Source organism: Jaculus jaculus, chromosome 9, assembly GCF_020740685.1.
Source record: "Jaculus jaculus isolate mJacJac1 chromosome 9, mJacJac1.mat.Y.cur, whole genome shotgun sequence".
NCBI classification, from domain to species: Eukaryota; Metazoa; Chordata; class Mammalia; order Rodentia; family Dipodidae; genus Jaculus; species Jaculus jaculus.
The window spans coordinates 131730303-131752142 of record NC_059110.1 but is presented as its reverse complement, the minus strand read 5'-3'; the positions used below and the strand labels follow the sequence as shown (position 1 = coordinate 131752142).

The 21840-nt window shown below is 46.0% G+C and overlaps 1 protein-coding gene across 2 annotated transcripts in view; it reads right to left on the bottom strand.

Annotated features, from left to right (window-relative positions):
• The window catches only part of Prkca (protein kinase C alpha), a 447179-nt gene that overhangs the window by 145363 nt on the left and 279976 nt on the right, over positions 1-21840 (bottom strand). For both annotated transcript variants that reach the window (XM_045157944.1, XM_004655131.2), the window contains exon 4: positions 1401-1512. In XM_045157944.1, the coding sequence (XP_045013879.1) occupies positions 1401-1512 (112 nt within the window). The remainder of the gene's footprint in view (positions 1-1400; positions 1513-21840) is intronic.

The window sequence follows — 21840 nt, the reverse complement described above, 5'->3', positions numbered from 1 at the left end:
CATGCAGAATGCAAAGATAATGCTTTGGGTCAGTCCAGTAGTCATCAATGAATGAGGACACACTGAAATTTCCACAACCTTTGCCTGTCTGTTACAAACACTGGGCTTAGTCGTTGCCTTTCCAGGTACTAAAAGCATCGATTTTTTTAAAAAAAATGTTATTTAATTTAATTAATTAAGTTATTTGACAGAGAACGACGGAGGGAGGGAGGGAGGGAGAGAGAATGGGCGTGCAGGGCCTCTAGCCACTGCAAACGAGCTCCACACATGTGTGCCCCCTTGTGCATCTGGCTAACATAGGTTGTGGGGAATCAAACCTGGGTCCTTTGGCTTTGCAGGCAAACGCCTTAACTGCTAAGCCATCCCTCCAGCCCCAAAAGTATCAATTTTTATTTAAACAACTAGCCTGGGGAAACTGGTAATGTAAGAATTAGCAAATCAAAGCGTTTCTGTGGCTGTTTTTCCTTCCTCTGGTATCTGATGGAGATGCACACAAGGCACTCTTGTTGCGATGCCACCCAGAACTGAACTGCTATAGACGCGATGGCTCATAAAGAGGTGGATGAGCACCCTCGAGTGCGAGGCTGTCCTGGTCTCTATGCTCACTTAAGCTTCGGTTTTAAGGAGATCCTGCTGGATTTTTCCACAGTCCACCCACTAATTAGAGACAGAGGCAGATAATGAGTATGGTTGCTGAGCTTATTTTGAAGTCAACCAAATGTGGAATGTGGAGGTGGGGAGTTTTCTGTGGGGTTTGGCTAGCCTGCATTTTACAAGGATTGAAGATTTCAGCCGCATGCACGCACGCACACACACACACACACAGTGACAGCGCCCACTAGCTTCATTTATAAGCCAAGTGACTGGCTCATTTCATTTGTTTGCTTTTTCGTGTGTTTGTTTTGGGCTTGTGTGAATGTGTGTGGTGCAGGTATGTGTATGGGCCCTTGAGGTATCCCACGTCTTTACCCACACTGGCCTGATGTCTTGCTCCATTGGTTTTCCAATTTTATTTGAGCTGCAGTCTTTTCCTGATGCTGTTTTTCATGAGCGCTGGTGATTCCCTTGGTCTCTGCTTCCCTTTGCAGGCTGGAGTTACAGGTACATGTAGCCACACCCAGCTGTTTATGTGGGTTCTAGAAATTTGAACTTGGGAGGTTTCTGCCTCTCCCCAGTGCGCTCAGGAAGCACACTTAAGCACCCACCTAGCCATTTCTCCAGGCTCTAAGTAGCTTGATAAACAACACAGGGACGAGCTGCGACACTTTTCAGCCGGATCCCTCCCTGAACCAACACTCTCCGTTAGTGTGCTGGTGCTGAGAAATAACCGAACCTTCCTCGCCATGCAAACTCGGGTATGAACGGCAGGGCCTGACCGTCTAGTGGAAGAGAGAACTTACTGTCGCATTTCATCCCTTGGTGGATGAGCCCGTACAGCAGTGACCCACAGTGATCGCAGAAGGTGGGGCTTCCGTAGGTGTGGATCTTGAACTTGTGCTTGCTCCTGGGGTCCTAGGGGGAAGAAATACAGTGCTCATTCTTGGCATGAAAGGGCCACATTTCTGATGAAGTCGAGCTCACCCTCCATTCTCCATGCCCAGGCTTGACACCACCACACTACACCCTATTGTTCTTTGGAGTCTCGTGATGTGGAGGGCATGACTTGTGGGCACATTACATTAAAAAAAATTATTTGTGAGGAGAGAGAGAATGAATATGTGTGGGATCACCAGGGCTTCTCTGTCACTGCAGAAAAACTCTAGAAGCAAGGGCCACCGTGGGCATCTCACTTTATGAGGGCACTGAGGAATTCAACCTGGACCGACAGGCTCTGCCAGCACCTTTAACCACTGAGACATTTCCCTGGCCCACCTTTGTTTCCTTAGTCACTAGTCATATTGCCAAGAAGCAACATGTCATGATGAATAGGCCAAGAAATTTTGTGTTACATACCTGAGTTAATTTCCTATTTCGACTATGTATTCTGTTTATAGTTTTAGCAATAAATTTTGTTCTTTGACAAGTTCACACACACACACACACACACACACACACACACATGCATACATATATGCATTGTGATCATATATGCCCCTTTTACTCTTTCTTATCCCCATTACACGCCTCTGAACCTCTTATTCCTACCATTTTCCAGGGGCTATATCATGAAGAGAATAACTCGCTCTCCCTTAGCACTTACTAACTGCCAATAGCTCCTTAGTAATGGGTGGGGCTCCTGAGTCTCTTCCCTGTCTATGACAGATGTTGGCTGACTTTCCCAAGTACAGGCCACTTTACATGTTGACTTAACAAAACTCATCGTTTCCCTTCAGTGGTTGTGATTTGCACATGTCAATTACAAGGTTCCCATGGAAACTATCACTTCAGGTCTGTCATCGTGGAAGTCTAGGCTTGCTCAGTGTTTTGAACTCTTCGGTTCCGTCTCCCCAGCACCCAGCAAGGCTGTGCACCGCTCAGGCATGGATTCTGGTGCTTGGGAAGTTGAACTGAATGACCCTGGATCTGGATCCTTCCGGAAGTCTCTTGTGTAAGTGTTCCAGAAGCACAACGGACTGTGAAGCCAGACGCAGCCCACGCTGCCAGGACCTCTGGCTGCTGTGCTATCTCAGACACGTTCTGTGCCCTTGGGTGGTTCTGTGAGAGCTGGAAATGCTGAAGTGAGGCTTCCTGTAGCCCCACTGCAAGTCCATCGCCTTCTGGAGCAGAACACACAAGGCGCAGCGGGTCAACTCAACATCTTTGTGCTTTTGTTTTGTTTTAACTTTTTTTTTTTTTGCATATGTATGTTCATAAACATGCAGGTGCACGTGTGCCCTCACCTGCGTGTTTGTGCGCATGGAGGCCACAGGTTAACATTGGGTGTCTCTTTTTACTTTTTAAAAAACATTTTATTCATTTATTTTATTTTATTTTGAGAGAAATTGAGAGAGAGAGAGAGAACATGCTAGGGCCTCCAGAAACTGCAAATGAACTTCAGATCCATGCACCACCAGGCACGCCTGGCTTGCATGGTTACTGGGAAATGGAACCTGGGTCTTTAGGCTTTACAAGCAAGTTCCTTAATCACTAAGCCATCTCTCCAGCCTCAGGTCTTTCTCTACTTTATTGACATATAGTCTCTCACTTCAAGACAGAGTTTGCTGATTGTGTTAGCTGAGCCGACAGCTCAACCTGGGCGCTGGGTTACAGGTGGGACACAAGGTCTATTTGGCATTTCCATGGGTGCTGAGGGTCCAGACTCCTGTCCTCAAGCTTCTCCAGACAATGCTTCATCCATTGAGCCATTTCTCCAGCCCTTTTAACTTTTGTTGTGGTTTGGTTTTAGACAGAGTTTTGTGTAGCCCAGGCTGGCCTCCAACCGATTACTAGTGGAAGATGACTTTGAGTTTCTGCTGTCCCCTGTCTCTACATCCTGAGGGCTGAGATGACAGCTCGCTGTTATTTATTTATTTATTTTCCTTTTCGGTTTTTCGAGGTAGGGTTTCACTCTAGCCCAGGCTGACCTGGAATTCAGTATGGAGTCTCAGGGTGGCCTCGAACTCACAGCGATCTTCCTATCTCTACCTCCCGAGTGCTGGGATTAAAGGCGTGCGCCATCACGCCCAGCTCCTAAGTAGTTTATGTTTCTCAATTCACAGGTAGGTTACGAGAAGGGAAATATAAATTATATACCACGTGCCTGGATGGTTCAACAGCCTTGATTCTGTAGTCCCTGGCTGGGTTCTGCTACTTCCCAGAAATGAGATGTTGGACAAATGACTGCTCCTGCCTGTCTCATCTGCAAACTGTGAAGTCAGCCCTAGCTGTCAAACACGGACAAGCTAATCTTTGTAAAGGGTTTTGAAGCTGTCTTTTGCAGAGTGAGCAGTTCTGGAAAGAGGAGGCCCTATGAATTCTTCTCTCCCCTGCCACTAAGATGCAGCCTAGGTTGGTTTCCAACTTTCAGTCGCCCTGTCTCAGCAACCCCATTCCCCAGTGCCGGGACTAAAGGTGTGTACAACCATGCCCAACGTCTCCCAACCCCAGTGCCATGACTAAGGATGTGTACAACCATGCCCAACTTCTCCCCCACTTCCCTGTGCTGGGACTAAAGGTGTGTACAATCATGCCCAACTCCCCCCTCGGGACCCCCCTCTGTGTCTTAGGTTCTGTTCATTCGTATGCAAAAATGAGGCTTGAGCCAAAAGTGCTTCACGTATTGTTTGGGTTACAAAATAGCTTCCTGCTCAACACAAGGACCAATCCCCGTGAAACGCACCTTCCCAAAGTGGCCTGAGCAGGTCTGAAGGAGGGCTGGTGCAACGGAAGTTAGGGGAAGGACACAGGGACAGTGCTAGGGGCAACGGGAGCCTCGTGGCCCACTTACGCGGCTTAGCGTGCAGTCACTGTGTCTCAAGAGCAGAGACACAGAGGCCAGTCTTGCATTTAGTTCTCCAAGGATCTGGGGATTTAACTTTATACGATAATTCACTTTTGGCTGAGGTTGGAACCCTTAAATTGCATACACCCAAAGGGGTGACTGTGATTACTTTTTATATAATTTATTTTATTTTATTTTTATTTATTTGAGAGGGAGAGAGAGAGAGAGAGCAAGCGAGAGAGAGAGAATGGGCACGCCTGGGCCTCCAGCCACTGCAAACAAACTCCAGATGCGTGTGTTCCTTTGTGCATCTGGCTTACGTGGGTCCTAGGGAATTGAACCTGGATCCTTTGGCTTCGCAGGCAAGTGCCTTAATTGCTAAGCCATTCTTCCAGCCCCCTGTGATTACTTTTTAAAGGAATAGACTATAAGAGTCTGGACTACTTCAATCATGTCAAAAAGTCTAAAGAACAGCAAACCAAACCCTCACAGGAGCCTCACCCAGGTTTGGTAAAGGGGAGCCTGTCTCCTTGTTTTTCATGGTAATATTATTAATCCTCATTTTATACAGAAACCACATGGCTTGCAGGGGTTGGGGTAAGGATTTGACCAATATCTGATTCTCATCACAGGAGCTTTCAGAGGTCTATTTAGAATGAAGATCTGGCTTTTAACATCTTTTTAATTTTTAAGATTACAACATTTTTGGAGTAGGTTGGGAAACAAATCCAGAATCTGTTTTATTTTTATTTTTATTTGAATTTATTTATTGGTGTGTGTGTGTGTGCCAGGATCTCTTGCTACTGCAAACAAACTTCAAATACAAGTGCTACTTTTGTTGTTGTTGTTGTTGTTGTTTTGGGTAGTAAGGAATTGAATCCAGGCTGGCAGGCTTAGCAAGTAAGCTGCTAAGTCATCTCCACAGCCCCACTGTCTGTTCTATAAATAAAACTTTATTGGAACAGAGACATCCTCCTTTTAGACATAAGGTCGCTCTATGTAGCCCAGGCTGGCCTTGAACTCAAGACCTTGCTTCAGCACCCTGAGTCCTAAACTTACAGGTGAGTGTCACCATGCCCTGATCCAGTCTCTGTGTCTTTTTCTTTTTGCACATGTGTACATGCAGCAGGTGTGATGTGGTGTGTGTGTGCAGATGTGGGTGCCCCGAGAGTGCACGGGTACGGAGGCCAGAGAGCACTGGGTATTCCTCTTCCACTGCTCATCTCTGTGTTTCCTTGACATGCGATCTGCTTGCCCTTTGTAGAGCCCCAGCAATTTTCTGGTCTCTGCGCCTCCCGGGACCGGGGTTACAGGCATGTGAGGTCATGCCCAGACAGTTACATGGTTTCTGGAGAATCACACTCAGGCTCTTGTGCTCACATGGGAAGCCCCCTTTATCTGCCGAGCCTGCTCTCCTATCCCAGTCTGCATTTTAACAGACCCTGCAGGCGACCCCCAAGGTTGGTAGGCACCCTAGAGACAGAAAGAAGTACGACTTTAGAAGGCCGTGTGTCAGACAGGTAGCAGCTGAGAACGGGTGTAGATGATTAGTGGTACTCCTTCACTAGGCCGCTAGTTGGCCTTCCGAACTGCCCGTCTTAGGGTATAAAATATAACACCCTCCTCGAGGCATTATTCGTCTTAGCAAGTAGTGACTGTGAACATGGGGTGAAGGGGGCTTCAGACATCCACCACTGGAGCAGCCCACCCATTTCTCCAAGATCCCAGACATGAGGCAGCAAGCAGAAGAACAGCCCGGAGTGAGCACCGATGACCTCTACTCATGTTGACAGGGAAGGTTGTGTCCTACAGCGTGGAGGGCAAAGGCGAGGCTTGGGGGAAAAGCAGCAGGCAGGTTCCCTGCAGAAACGAGGCATCAGCATCTGGCAGTGAATAACAAATGGCAGCTCATTCTGAGCCCTGTGGAGGACGCAGGGGCCCGCAGGCCTCGGAGCGGCTGTCCTGCCAGTTGACCGTCACACAGCCCTCTACTGATGTGGCACACAGGCACCAGGCCCCACTTTTCAGGAAAGCGTAACTCTTACTCCTCCGTCACCCAGATGGCACCCACAGGCTCTAACTGCTGGGAGGGCTAGGAAGAGAGGAAGACACTGCTGCCACCTCCTGCATAGGTCTGGGCAGCCACCAAGCCCTAGAGTCCTTCACACCCTGAAGTATGTGTGTGGTCACGGAGCCTGCCTGAGAAGTATGACGACGGCATTAATGACACCACCTGCCTGCTGACCACCAAGTGTGTGCAGACGCTTGCCACACTCAACATGAACAAGAGTCTCCTACGAAAAGAAGATCGACCAGGATCTTGTGACAGCTGCCCTCTGACCCCAGCCCTGACACAACCTCTACTTCTAAGATCATGAAGCAGTCGTGCTACTTATTTATAAAGCGGAAATAAAACCAGTCCGTTCATGCCATGGGCTTCAGACGAGGCTCAACTCGGGCAGCGTACGGAAAGGTTTGCACACTGACAGTAGCTGGACAAATCTGAGAGAATGTCATTATATGAGCCTTGAGATAATGTCACTGAGGCCCAGGGTTCCCCCAAAACGCTTTGAGGACTTGGATCAGAATGCAACAGGCCAGTGGGCGAGGCCAGCCCACACTGGTGCTCCGAGCGGGCTGCAGGCCATGAGGGGGCCAAGCAGGGGGCTGTTTCTTCGCTCTTGCTTCTTGTTTTCTCTGCACACTGTGTCTGTCTGGCCTTCCCAGGAAGTCACTTGGCATTCATGTCCAAGTAGTGCATATGAAACTACTTGAGGGCACAGGCCACCTGGTATGCCACCTTAACCATCAGGGTGACTCCACTGCCCGCACCACAGAAGCGGAAAGCAGGAGTGTGTTGACTTATCCAGTGTAATTAATTCCACCTCATCTGATGGGAGGAATCACTGTTACCTAAATTGCTGGCTCGGATGATGACGCGCAGTGACCCACAGAACTCAAGGCCCCTGGGCACTCTGTGTTTCTCTTTCACTGAAGAACAAAGCATTGTTCTTCTCTGGGTCATGATCTCGCCATCTGGATCCTGCAGCCATGGGGTGGAAATAGCATGTTAAAATGAGACTTCACAGAGCCCTAAGGTTGGGAGAAGGTAAGGCTGCCGAGCATGGGCATGAGGGAAGGCAAGGGAGAGGACCATGCTAGATGGTCTCTTTGACTCAGTCTTCAATTTAAAAATGGAACCCCCCCTTTATTTTGAAATCATTTAAGACCCACAAGAATTTGCTAAACTAGTACAGCCTGTGCCCGCATGCTCTTCCCGAAGCTCTCCCCAGTAAGAACATCTTACATAACCGCAGCATGTGAGCAGCGTGGGGACTCTGCCGTGGCCGCCCCGTCAGCTCACTGCGCACTTTAGGGGCTCCCTAGGTTTTCTGTGTGTAATTCCAACGCGAGGATTTGCATCACACAGCTTATGAATTAAACATGCTGAGTAGTGGGTAGGGAATAGAGTCATGTTTGCTGGGCAAGTCAGCACTCACTCAAATAAAACAGCACCACCTGTTCATGAAATAACCTCAGGTAAAGTAAAGGATTACGGAGGATGAATCACAACACAACAAAAAACAGGAGCAGAAAGCCCCCTTTTAGGTAAAGGAAACACGGTTTTCAAATGTTCCCGACTCGTTTTCTTTACCTTTATTTTTATTTATTTGAGAGAGAGAGAGAGAGAGAGAGAGAGAGAGAGAGAGAGAGAGAATGGACACACCAGGGCCTCCAGCCACTGCAAATGAACTCCAGGCGCATGCACCCCCTTGTGCATCTGGCTTACAGAGGTCCTGAGGAATTAAACCAAGGTCCTTTGGCTTTGCAAGCAAATGCCTTAACTGCTAAGCCGTCTCTCCAGCCGGCTAGTTTTTTTTATTTTTTAAGGACAAAGTTCATTTCAAGGCACAGCTTGTGAGAGGGTTCAACCAGGTGTGCAGCCAGTCTTAACCATGGGAGACTGAAAGGTGTTGATGGCTTTGGGCTTCCAGGAGGAGATGGGACCTGGAGGGTGTTTGCACAAGTCTGTGTGTAGCCAGGAAAGGGTGTGGCCCTAAAGAGCTGAAGCCTACGTGTGCTCAAATTCAAGTGTCACTGGTCCTCAGGTTCTGAGCAGCCCTGGGATTCTTACATCCGGGAGCCCTGGCACACATGCCTTCATTTGGGTGGCAGCACTCAGTGGCTCTCATCTGTGTCTTCGCTTGAGATGGCTTCCACCTTCTATGGCTACCTTATGCAAGATTCCACGAGCTACAACAGTTACCAAGGCAGTGAGGCAGGCTCCTGCCTCCTCCCAGAGCCTGCCAGACCGGACCACATACAATGGTCTACCTCCGGTTCCTTTTGCACCTCTCATTCTCTGTCCACTCTCCATCATATCCTCTACCCTCCCAATCAGTCTCTCTTTCATTTTGATGCCGTTGTCTTTTCATTCTTTTATTAGGGTCCGGTGTAGGTAGTGCCAGGCACTGTGAGGTCATGGATATCCAGGGCATTTTGTGTCTGGAAGAGTGTAAGGAGTCCCACCCTTCCTTTGGCCTGCCATTCTTTCCACCAGCTCTTCCCAAACACACTTTTATCACTCCTCATCAGAAGGTTCTAGAGAAAGTTACCCCACAGGTGAGATGCTCTAAGTCTGGTCACACTTAATGCCACAAAGAACTGGCTGGTGGACTATGAGTCTTCCGTACTACGACGTTAATAGCCTTCTCCTTTTACTGAAAAATACGTAATTGTTATTACTCTCTAGTCTCGACACCCTTACATCTGTCCTTAAGGAGAGCATGGAACCTGCTGTCACTTAACACAGGCCCCATAGCACGCTGGATGAGAAGAAGGAGACATTCACCCGGATACTTCTGTATGTGTGGCTGTGGGGGAAAAAATGGAAGTTTTAAGGACTATACTTTTCATAGGCACAAATGAGATCTAACTCACAAATCTAAGCCTGGATTTCTTACAAAAAAAGAAACAACCAATGAAAAATGTAAATCCCACTGAAAGCATGTGCCAGCCTGCTTCTCGTGCCTTTGTTTTATAATAGACCAACTTCATTCGTTTTTCCCTGGAAAGACTCCTCAACATTCCACCACGATTCTTCCAAGACCACCACCATCATTTGTGATCAGTCAAAAATAGGCCCGTGTCTATACATCGTGCAGGTTTGGAATGCTAGGGGTGGCCCTCTGGACTTCCTAGATACCTCCTTGCTGGACTGTACAGCCATCTTGAAGACCTTGTGTTCTAGGTGAGTTTGCAACCTGACTTCAAGGGTGGAGCATGATCTAACAATGGGCAGAGTGAAGGCTCTGCAGAAACGAGACACTCCCTGGGCTGCAGGGGCCAGGGAGGGAGGTGAGGACGGCGGCGAGGCTGTGTCTGTGGGTACAGACACTGCTTCACAAGCACGTGTCCTTTATGTACGAAGACAAGCAAAGTACTGGCAGGCTTCTGGCCAGAGGTCACCCTGCCTTACACGCTTCCACTTCTACCCGAAACACCCTGGAGCTTTCTCCGAGGAGGACTCCGATGCTTGCCCTTGAGGTCTCAGGGGTTCAGGCTTTCCGAGCATCTGGGCCGGGCTGTTTTTCACAGAGTGATTCTCTGGGGCACTACTTCCCTGTGCAGCTCCTGCAAGCTGCTTCCTCTAAATACCAAGGAAAGTTCCCCGCTTTCACCATCTGATGTGTTCTCGTGAGTCATCCTTGGAAGGCAAGCTTGGGTCTAAATGTCACCCACATGCTGACTACATCAGAAACACTGCAAACACTGTGCCCAGGGTGAAGCTGGCATCGTTACTGTTATCTCAAATTTCTCTTTTGTAACTCTGAGACCAAAAAAAAAATGCCTGTTTAAATTTTTTTTTTTTTTTTTTTTTTTGTGAAGTGGTTAAAATGGAGGCATTATGAAAGGCAGGGTGATTTTATATATCTTGGATATCACTTGAGGGGATCCCCATGGCCTTTCTGACTGTGGTTTGGGATCATACTTGGCCTTGCATCAAGCTGGTCTAATTGAATATTGCCTGTTTGAATAAGGGAGTCCCATATTTGGTGACAAGAATTAATTTGCAGTTTTCAGTGAAGCCCCATTTTATTCTGATGTGCAATTCACCTTGACAGGTAGACTAACTTATCAAACCAAACTCTACCTAGATTCTTTGCCTGCATAAGCAATATGCTGTCAGCAATGAATAAGATGGCTCAGAGGTTAAAGACGCTTGCTTACAAAGCCTGATGGCCTGGGTTAGACTCCCTAGTAAAGATGTAAAGCCATCTACACAAAGTGGCAAATGTGTCTGGAGTTTGTTTACAGTGCCAGGAGGTCCCAGAGTGCTTCTCTCTCTCTCTCTCTCTCTCTCTCTCTCTCTCTCTCTCTCTGGCTTTCTGTCTAAAATAAGGGGAAAAAAAATTACAAATCTAGATAAATCTCCTCCAGCAAGTCAATGACTACATGAACTGTAATATATTTATACTATGGAGCATTATGAACCAGTAAAATCAAGGAAGCTAGATCTTTCTGTAACACAAACTGATCACTAAGATATGCTGTGTAGTAAAAAGAGCAAGACAATTATGCCTTTCTGGTAACAGTAATTCTGCTAATCTTTGGACCTTGTGTGCTTAGCTGGTGTTTTAACTTTATCTCCTTTCATTTACAGACAGTCCATACTCAGATAGTTTGTGACAATCTAACTCCATCTACCTGTGTCCCCTTGATTATCCTTCCAGGCCTGAAAATCTATAAGAATGGGAACCTTAAAGATCCCCAATTTGCTGTGTGCCCCCAAACCCCCAAGTCTTTGCTTTTTTTCTTTCCCCCCAGTATCTATCTGAGACTGTTTTTCCACCTATACCACTTTTAGGGTCCCTTATGGCACACCAAATGACCCCACTCAGCTCAAAGAAGCCAGAAGAGTCATCCCCCAATTCCCCAGTGGTACTCAGAGTTACTTCTTTGGAGTGGGACTGGGGACCCTGAACATCAAAGCAGGTGTGTCCTTGAGCCTGCAACTGCAGTGTCCACCTTGCTGGAAGTCAGACAAGGTTTGTCTTATCTTTATCTTACCGCCTAAAGGAGTCCCCTCCCGAGATCTGTTTTATCTCTAGAAAGTTCTCTTTTCCTGGAGGTAAGATTCCTGGAAGGATTAAACCTGAACTTGGCATTGTGGCTGGTTAGCTCAGTCTCCATTTCGAACCTACAAAAGACCACAACCTGGAGCGTTAGGTGGGCTTTGCCTTGCTTCTACCTTCTCTTGTGCAAGGGCTCTCTGTCCTCTTGCTTTCCTTCTCTTAAACGATTTAAGCTTTATCTACAGCCGAACACAATCTCTCAAAAAAAAAAAAATCTCTTAAAAAAAAAAAGAAAAAGAAAAAAAGGGAGAGAGAGAGAGAGAGAAAATAGCTGAATCAAGCATAAGCTAGAATGATATTTGTGTCAAAAACACATGAATACTACCCTTGCACATACAGAAAAGCATGGCCCAGCTTTTCTCTTGATAGATTTGTAAGTAAAAAAAACCTCCAGGCAAGTATGCGAAGAGACAAATTCAGAAATGAATGTGAAAGGACACTTGTGACAAATTTCTCAGTGGTTAAAGGCCTTGCTGGCCCAGGTTCAAGTCCTAGGCCACCCATAATAAAACCAGACACAAAATGTAATGTAAGCACCTGGCATTCATTCGCAGTGGCAAGAGATCTTCCTCGGTGGAACCAATATGCACACACACACACACACACACAAATAAATAAATAAAACAAAATAAATCAATAAATAGGTTTAAAAAGATTAAAAAGTGAAAGCAGGGGCTGGAGAGATGACCCAGTGGTTAAAGATACTTGCTCACGAAGCATGGTGGCCTCAGTACCCACATAAAGCCAGATGCCCAAAGTACAGTATGCATCTGGAGTTCATTAGCAGTAGCAAGAGGGCATGGTGCACCCTATCCCCCTGCCACTGACTCACAAATAAATACAGACTTTATATATATATAAAATAAAACTGAAGACAGACTGGGGTAGGTGCCGCCCAGTGAAATCACCCACTCCTGGATGTAACTGGAGCTTGGAGCAGCAAAGCACGCCCCAATGACCCTGACTGACCGTCTCACTTCTCTCTCATGTTTCTTTACCAGTAGCTCCAGGGCAGGAGCATCTTCTGCGCATCGCAGAGCTAAGGGAAGAAGGGCAGCTCTGTGTGGGACACATCATGCTCATGGCAGAAGAGGGACGGAAGTAAACAATCCAGCTGGTTAATTCTTCCTGTGGGTAGCAATTTTATACTGCTTTGACCAAGCCTGCCTCTAGATGGGAGAAGCTCTGCTTCCAGGAAGAACCCAAATGTTGCACAACAGTGTGTGAGAGAGCTTTGGTATTTATAGAGGTGAGGGAACAAACCGAGGGAGACTGTAATAGGATCTGCCATACATACAGCTTTATTTGTCCATACCATATACTTGGGAGTTCATGGGCAACTTTGTTTTAAATATAAATTATTGTTTCTTATTGCCATGCTGACTGCCGAGCAAAAATATCATTTAAGTGCTATAGTTCTTTGCCTATTCAATGAAGTGTGTTGGCTGCTTTAATTAGATGTGATTGTTAATGTCTGGTTGTCAGTTTGACAGGATTTAGGCTCAACATGAAACAAATCTCCGGGAGTGGCTGTGAAGATTTTCTATACTAGGCTAACTTGGGTGGAAGAACCCATTCTAACTATGGAGGAGGCACCGTCCCATGGGCTGGGGCCCAGGAATGTATAAAAAGGAGAAAGCTGAGCATTGCGTTCATCACTCTGCTTCCTGACTGCCACAGCGCCCCCTGCTGTGCGGGATCATGGCTGCCGACTGTATGCCCAAGTCAACCCTTCCTCCCTTAAGGTCCTTCTGGGCAGGTGTCTGGTCACAGTAAAGTAACTGTTATACTAGGTGTATGATGCTGCTGAGAATAGTGAACTTGCTCAGAAAGACTCGCATTAAAATGTAATTAAAAATGAACTCATTAGGGCTGGAGAGATGGCTTAGCGGTTAAGCGCTCGCCTGTGAAGCCTAAGGACCCCGGTTCGAGGCTCGGTTCCCCAGGTCCCACGTTAGCCAGATGCACAAGGGGGCGCACGCGTCTGGAGTTCGTTTGCAGAGGCTGGAAGCCCTGGCGCACCCATTCTCTCTCTCTCTCCCTCTATCTAGCTTTCTCTCTGTCTCTGTCGCTCTCAAATAAATAAATAAAACATTTAAAAAAAAATGAACTCATTGGATTTGGAAATAGTTTTAGACTTACAAGTTGTAAAAAGAGCACAGAGAGTTGCTGTGGGTCCCTCACAGCTTCCTTAGTCAATGACCACGATCAGAACCTGGAAGCAGGTGCTGGCACAATGCTAGAGACAGGCCTACACGGGTCTAATGCGTCGTTGAGTGTGAGCGTGGGGGGGGGGGGTAGGAGTGTGCACAGTTCTTTGGGCTTTTAATCACATTCCTGCTCATGACATAGGGCTTCTCCACTACCAAGCAGTTTCCATGGGCTTCCCTCCCTCCAGTCTTTCCATAGCCCCACCTCCTGGCAAACACTGACCTGTTTGCTATTGAAGTTTTAATAGCATTTACAAGCACCAAATAATGCCCATGCTAATTACAGATTTGTTTGTCTTCAAGGTTACAGTTTGCAAATAAAATAAAGCAGGAGTAAACAGGAACCATCATAATTATGTGGATCCCAGCCAGCCATCTACGAAGTTATATGTCTCCTAAATCATTCATGGCCAAGGTTACAAGACTATCTGAGAACAAATCAGAGATAAATGGAAACATATTTGTTCAATAGTTCCCAAAATTCCATCATCTTTGCTTAATCCAGTAATGACAGAATTGGGTCACTGTGTGAGGTGGCCTGTCCATCACTCAGTGATGGTCAGGGGCAAATCTGAAAGCGCAGTATTTGGCGGTGGCTGGACGCCATGCCTGCGCTCCCGCACTTATCTTGGTCAAGCACGTGGAAAGAGAAGACGTTAGTTCCACGGTGGCTGGTTTTCGTGGCTCAGGGTGATGTTGGAAGGTTCCCCAGCAACTGATGTTTGTTCATCTGATTAAGCACACAGAGGAGTCAGAAGGTGTAACCCTGTCCTCTTGTGACCGTAAAGTCCAAATGGGCAGTGTGATTCCTTCAGGCACCTCCAATTCTACAAGCGATTTGTCACTGTCCCCCATAGTGTCCAGTCTCTTAGCCATGTGAGGAGAAATTTACTTCTTGATGGTCTCTAGAATCTTTTCAGTTACAACATCACTTGGGGGAAAAAAAAACAAACAACATGTGCAGAATAGACTTGGTAAATGGACCAAGGAATAAGCATGAGGACAAGGAATTTAATCCTCAAAACCCACTTAAATGCTGGGTGGTAAGGCGGCCGGCACCTCCACTGCTGGGTAGTTAAGAGATGGGGTCCTGTGGCCAGCTGGTTAGCTAGACTCGCTGAATCGCGGGCTTTGGGTTCAAGAGCGAGACCATGTCTCAAAGAAAAAAATAAATAAGTCGAGGAAGGCATCCACTGTCAATTTCTGGATTCCACACAGACAAGCACACATGTGTGCAGCCACACACACACACACATACCCATGCAGACAATATATAGCTTATAGTAATGTATTAGTTATTTGTTATTAGTTGTCGGTTATATATTCCCATTCTCATTCCCATAGGGAGATTACATTCATTGATTAAGAAAAAACTAGATATAGTTTGGTTGAATTTGCCAAAGGTATCATTAACAATCTGAAATATTCAATCCAATGAGAGAGAAAGAGACAGACAACAGACAAGGAAGGAGAAAAGTGTTTTCTGAGGGATCATACCAAATAAGTTTGTAGCTTTTTATTTTAACTTAACAATTCAAATAAACCCTTTTCTGTGTAACTGTAAACAAAGCAATATCACATCTAACTGCATATTTCACTATGTTGATGTACTGTAAGTGATTTAGTCAAACCACCCCCTCCATTCCTAGACATTTAGATTCTTTTCAATCTTTCACTATTTTAAACCACACAATTACCAGCATTTGTGAGCAGACACTGAGCAAATGTCTTGACCATTCCTTGGGATGGAAATCAGAAATGGAATTCTTAGGCAAAATATCAAATATTAAATTTAATAGCATTCCATCAATTACAGTAATGGAGGCTATATATATATTTTTATTATAACATTTTTTAGGATATTTGGGATTGATCTATTTTTTAAAAAATTATTTTATTTTATTTTTTATCTTTTCACAAATTTTGTTAACATTTTCCATGATTATAAAAAATATCCCATGGTAATACCCTCCCCCCCGGACTGTATCTACGTCAGTAGAATGACTGAGATGGGGCGGTAATATGATGGAGAATGGAATTTCAAAGGAGGCTATATTTTTGACCTAGCTTTCTGGATAATTCTGAGAGAAGCACTGTGTGGAGGTCTGAACCAGATGTCCTTCATAAACTCATGTGTTTTGAATTCTTGGTTCTCAAAGATGATGGAAATTTGGAAAGTGAAGCGTTGCTAGAGAAGGTGTGCTTCCGGGGGCAAGTTTGGGGTGTAACGGCCATCTCCCCATTTGCCAGAGTTCAGCTTGCTTGCTGCTATTTCCTACTTGATGTGGCAGAGGGGATGCCCAGCCTCTGCTCATGCCATGCTTTCCCCTGCCATCGTGAAGCAAGACCGTAAGCCAAAATAAAAAAAAATTTCCTCCCATCAGTTGCTTGTGGCCTGGTGCTTTATCCCAAAGAGAAAGTAACTGCAATACCCCGCCTATGTGTTAGCTAAAGAGCCACATGTTAGCTCTTGGATTTGCTTAACCTATGATAGGCGTTGGGCATCTGTATGGGAGTCAGGATCACCACACTGATGGCAGACATTTTCTTCTCCACAATTGCAGCTAGTTCCTAGCTCTTTGAGAGTTTTACTGTATTTAATTTACTTTTGTGTTGTTCTTGTTTTGTTTTTGTGGTTCTGACTAGATTGAGTTTATGGCCATATATGTGCAAGGCAAGGGTTTTAAAACTGAGTTATATCTCCAGCCCCATTCTGTTTTCTAAAAACACGTTTTACTTTATTCTATATTTTTGGAGGCAACCTTAGCTTATTTAGAATTTGCTAGGTAGAGCAGGGTGGCCTCAAACTTGAGGTGACCTGCCTCTGTCTCCTAAGTGATGGAATTAAAGGAGTATAGCACAGTACATATATTGACAGACAGAAAGAAAAAGGCTGACAAAGAGAGAGACAGAGAGAGAGAGAGAGAGAGACAGAGAGAGAGAGGAGAATGAGGTGCACCAAGGCCTCTAGCCTCTGCAAACAAACTCCAGATGCATTGGCCACTTTGTACAACTGGCTTTATGTGGATACTGGGGAATCAAACTCAGGCTGTCAGGTTTTGCAGAGAAGTGCCTTTAACTGCTGAGCCATCTCTCCAGCCCATAATTCACATTTTTGTTTGTCTATTTTTATTTATTTATTTGAGAGTGACAGAGAGAAAGAGGCAGATAGATAGATAGATAGATAGATAGATAGATAGATAGATAGATAGATAGATAGATAGTGCTGCATGAGCCATTGCAAATGAACTGCAGATGCATGCACCCACGTGTGCATCTGGTTTATGTGGGTCTTGGGGAATTGAGCCTCGAACCGGGGTCCTTAGGCTTCAGAGGAAGTACTTAACTGCTAAGCCATCTTTCCAGCCCATAATGCACATTTTTAAAGAATGAAGTTGTACAAACTGGCCTTGAATTCATATTGTATTCCAGGCAGGCCTTGAATTTCTGTTACTTCTGAATTAACCTCCTTCCAGAGCTCTGTTCTTTTGAGCAATACCCTTCTTTCCCTTTTCTAATATGGGGGCTGAGCTGAAAAACAATGAAGGTTTCTTGGAAAGTGAATCTCCAGCTTTTTTCTACTTAGGGAAGGTTTGTCTGAAGTGATAAATATAAAGCATCTTTCAAATTCAACAAGCAAACATGTATCTCTACTGTGTTCTAAAGTTCCCTAGCCACTTGGTATCACAATGACACCATCGATTAACTTTTGCAAGTTTTCTCCTGTGACCAATGCTCATGGAAAACACAATCCAAAGTTCAAGTGCGCTGTCCCCAGGCCTGGACTACTCTGCATTAAAAATAAAATGGCGTTCATTTCTTCATTTGTAAGCAGAGAGACATAGAGAGAAGAGAGACAGACAGAGAGAATTGGAGCCTCCAGCCACTGGAAGCGAACTCCAGACACATGCATCAGGCATTCGTGGGTGCTGAGAATTGAACCTGGGTCCTTAGGCTTTGCAGGCAAGCACCTTAACCTCTAAGCCATCTCTCCAGCATTTCACACAGCACTTTCCTCCCTCATTTCTGTCCAAGAGTCTCTGCATTTGGCTGCAGTCTGCTGGTGGCTGTGAGGCGGGAGCAGGCAAGCAAAGGGATTGCCTTTTTCTTCCTCCTCGCTCCTCTCTGTGAACATCAGGAGGCCACAGCGACGCACTTCCCTCCAGCTGTGACTCCAAATGCATCTCTTCAAGCCCTGCCTCCAGAACTCTAGAACAGTGACAAAAATAGCAGTCCTTGTTGGGATGCCCCAGAGACCTTCAAGCCTCTATCCGAACCTACCAACACTATTGGTTTAGCTCTTATACAAATACAGATCTTGCCTTCTGGGGGTGGGAGAGGGAAACCTATGCAAATTTGAAATTCATTTTCCTGAACTTTTTTTAAAAAGTAAAACAAGGGGTCTGGGGAGATGGCTCAGCAATTAAAGGCACTTGCTTACAAAGCCTGCTGGCCTGGCTCAATTCCCCAACACTCACATAAAGCCAGATACACAAGGTAGCCCATGCATATGGAGTTCATCTACAGCAGCAAGAGACCCTGGTGTTTGTCTGCACTCTCTCATACACACACATATTTAAATAGAACAAATAAAATATTAAAAAACTACCACAGTAAAAATGCTACTATTTCTACCTGTAGCAAGAGTTAGTTATGTTAATATAAGAGCAGAAAATCCATGCTTTTCCCACAGCCCATGCTAAGGAGTCAGTGCTTCCCAGATCTGCAGAGAAATGCTATAACACAAGCCCAGCAGGAAGGGGAGCATGTGCACACACGCCTGTAAGGAGAATGCTCTTCTTATTTGAGCATTGTGCTAGTTTGAATTTATGTCCCCTAACAGAGTCAGGTGTTATTTAAATTGAGTTTAGGGCTGGGAAGATGGCTTAGTGGTTAAGTGCTTTCCTGTGAAGCCTAAGGACCCTGGTTCGAGGCTTTATTCCCCAGGACCCATGTTAGCCAGATGCACAAGGGGGCGCACACGTCTGGAGTTCGTTTGCAGTGGCTGGAGGCCATGGCATGCCCATTCTCTCACTCTCTCTTTCTCTCTCTGTCTGTTGCTCTCAAATAAATAAATAAAAATAAACAAAAATAAATTAAAATTGAGTTTACAGCTTCTGCCCCTAGAAGGCGGACTCTCGCTGGGGGAGGGGCATAGGATCTGAATTCTAGTCTAAAGGTCTGCAGAGTGTTGAGCTCTGCCTGGGGGCCCCCCACCCCCAGTGTGCTTGTTTGTGGTAGGTAGTGGGTGCTTTTCTCTCTGCTTGGATCTGTGTAAAGGGAGCCGGCTTCTTTTGCCATTATGGAACATTCCCTGGACCTGTAAGCTTCAAATAAACCTCCTTTTCTCCCACACACTGTGTCTGGCTTGAGGTTTGTCCCAGCAAAGGGAAGCTGACCAAGACAGGGCCCATACTGCACCTACCAATATTCTAAAAATTCCACACTTCCCCTGTTAAATAGCTTAACCTTAGAAGAAGTTCACATTTAACGGCAAACACAACAAAACCAAATAGTAGCCAGTGGAACCAACTTAAAGAAGACTCAGCTCCATAGGGCTCCCTGTGAATGCCAAGGATTTGGGAACTCATGTCCAGTTTACATGCCTATCCGCTGTTTCCAACATATAGACATCGGAAGGAATCAGGTGGAAATCAAGTCTGAGTACGTTTGGAGCACACCTCCTTTCCAAGGGGGTTGCAATAATTTCCTGTGTCTTGTGGTATGGTCAAGGATGGTCAAAGGACAGTCCCCAGTCTAAATACAAAGAAATGGAAACTTAGAAAAGGAAAGCATTTAACCAAGATTGATAGCTAGGGAGTGGTGGTCATATCAAGATTTCAAACTAGGCTTTTGATTTCCCTTTGTGCTAGGTGCTGAGACAATGTGGTGCTAGGACCATGTTAGGAAGGAAGGGAGACACGTGCTGGCACCGCGGGAATGATACACAGGGTACGATGGACACCCTGGCTTTCCCCTCTACCTAACTCAAACCATTTCAGAACAGAAAGCTAGCCACTCCTCCCCCAACAGGAAAAAAAGAATCCGATGTCAAGAAGCAGCCTGTCTTGACGTGGAAGTGAGCAACCACGGCATGGCCACCAGCTCCGGCTTCCCTCTGCTGCCCCTGCAAACGTGGCCAAGCCGGAGCAGAAACGGAGATACCCGTTAGCTCCACTAGAGGGGAACAGAATGACACCCAGGGATTCCAGTGGAAAAGCTTCATGTTTGCACTAGAATGGAGCCGAACCCTGGGCCACCACACTGCAGATGGCTTTGGGTTTTGGACCCTGTGTCCTCCTTCACAATGGCCTGCCCCAGAGAAGTTAAGTTGGGCTGAGATTTTATTCAGCCTTCATGATATGTGAAATTCAAAGAGTTATGCCCACAGCATTTCACAGTCAAATCAATGTAATATTACTACACAGAACCTAACTGGCACATGTATGTGGACAGTTTCTGTGCCCACAGAGATTTCAAAAGGAAGGTAGTCGGTGGTATCTAATGTTCTGCAGAAGAATGAGGGTTTTGTTCATCAGAAAAATTAACGATCATGCTTAGTGTTAATAGAGCCTTCCGTGACACGGGAAATGTTTGTATTTTACTGCCCCATGGCTTCCACCACCCACTTACAGTCACTGAGCCCTTGAAATGTGGTGATTTCTTAAAGGAATTTAATTTTTAATCATCTTTTATATTTAATTTACGCACTTTTTTTGAAATTTAAGATTTTTTAAAAAAATTTGTTTCAACATGACATACAGAGAGAAAGAGGCAGAGTGAGAAAGAGAGAGAGAATGGGCGTGCCAGGGCCTCCAGCCACTGCAAACGAACTCCAGACGCGTGCGCCCCCTTGTGCATCTGGCTAACGTGGGTCCTGGGGAATCGAGCCTCAACCCAGGTTCCTTAGGCTTCACAGGCAAGCGCTTAACCGCTAAGCCATCTCTCCAGCCCATACACTTTGTTATTTTTGCGTTCACTTCCTTAAACTCTGCATTTTTTTCTTCCAAATGCAAACTTTCAAGAGTCCAAGAGCTTGTCTGCCTTGTTCCCAGCTGCACTTCCAGCCGCAAGATAGGCTCTGCGCAGAGGACGGGCTCTTCCCAAGGACGGGAGACTAATGGACGCTGCATTCTCGCCCAACCCAGCCCCCCTGCAGAGACCAGAGACTGGGTCTCAGACCTTGGGAGGTGCTGAAGATCACGACAAGAGCAGTGTTTATCCAAGCTGGAGCCTTCAACCCATTATCCCCCAGGCGAGACTCCATGAGATGAAGTCAGTATTCAAACTGGCCTACTTTAGCAGTTGGGGAAGATGGCTCAGTGGGTAAGACTGTTTCCTGTGTAAACATGAAGGCTTGACTTTGATATCCAGCATCCACATTAAAAAAAAAATACGGCAACCAGGAGTGGCCACACATGCTTGTAACCCCAGCAATGGGCGTGGGAGGGCGGAGACAGGAGCGTAGGCTCACTGGTCAGGCAGTCTAAGTGAAAAGAGGCATGAGTTCCACAGTCAGTGAGAGACCATGTCTCAAGAAAATAAGGCTGAAGACTGATCGAGAAGAACACCTGATATCTTCTGACCTCCCCATGCATTCAGACAGGGCACGTGTAACTATGCTCACATATTTCACCCCCCACCCCAATACCAAAAGGAACACACTTCATGGGCAGGAAAAACCTATTTAAAGATGAAAATGATCAAGTATTAGATACACTGTCATCCCTTTAGGAAAATTCTACATATTTTAACTGACAAGTGATGACATTGGTTTTGGGGTGGGCAGAGGGAGAACTTCAACGTCTACCGGAGAAGAAGACAGGGAAGAGAAACTGTCTAAGTGCCTGTCCGTGAAGTGTGCAGAGAGGATGAGTTTGGCAGAGGCTTGTAGACGCTTTCTCACACATCAACACTTCCCTGGGGAAGACCAGCGTCCTTGACTTCATTGAACTCATCATTTGACAAGTGTTGTTACTCTGGTATTTTGTTTTCTGGAGGGGAAGATGCCGGTTTCCCACATTACAATGAAAAGCACGATCCTAAGGTAAAGCAAGGCAGACGCTGCAGGTCAAGTCTTACTACATTGCCATGGGAGAGTCCTTCCGATACC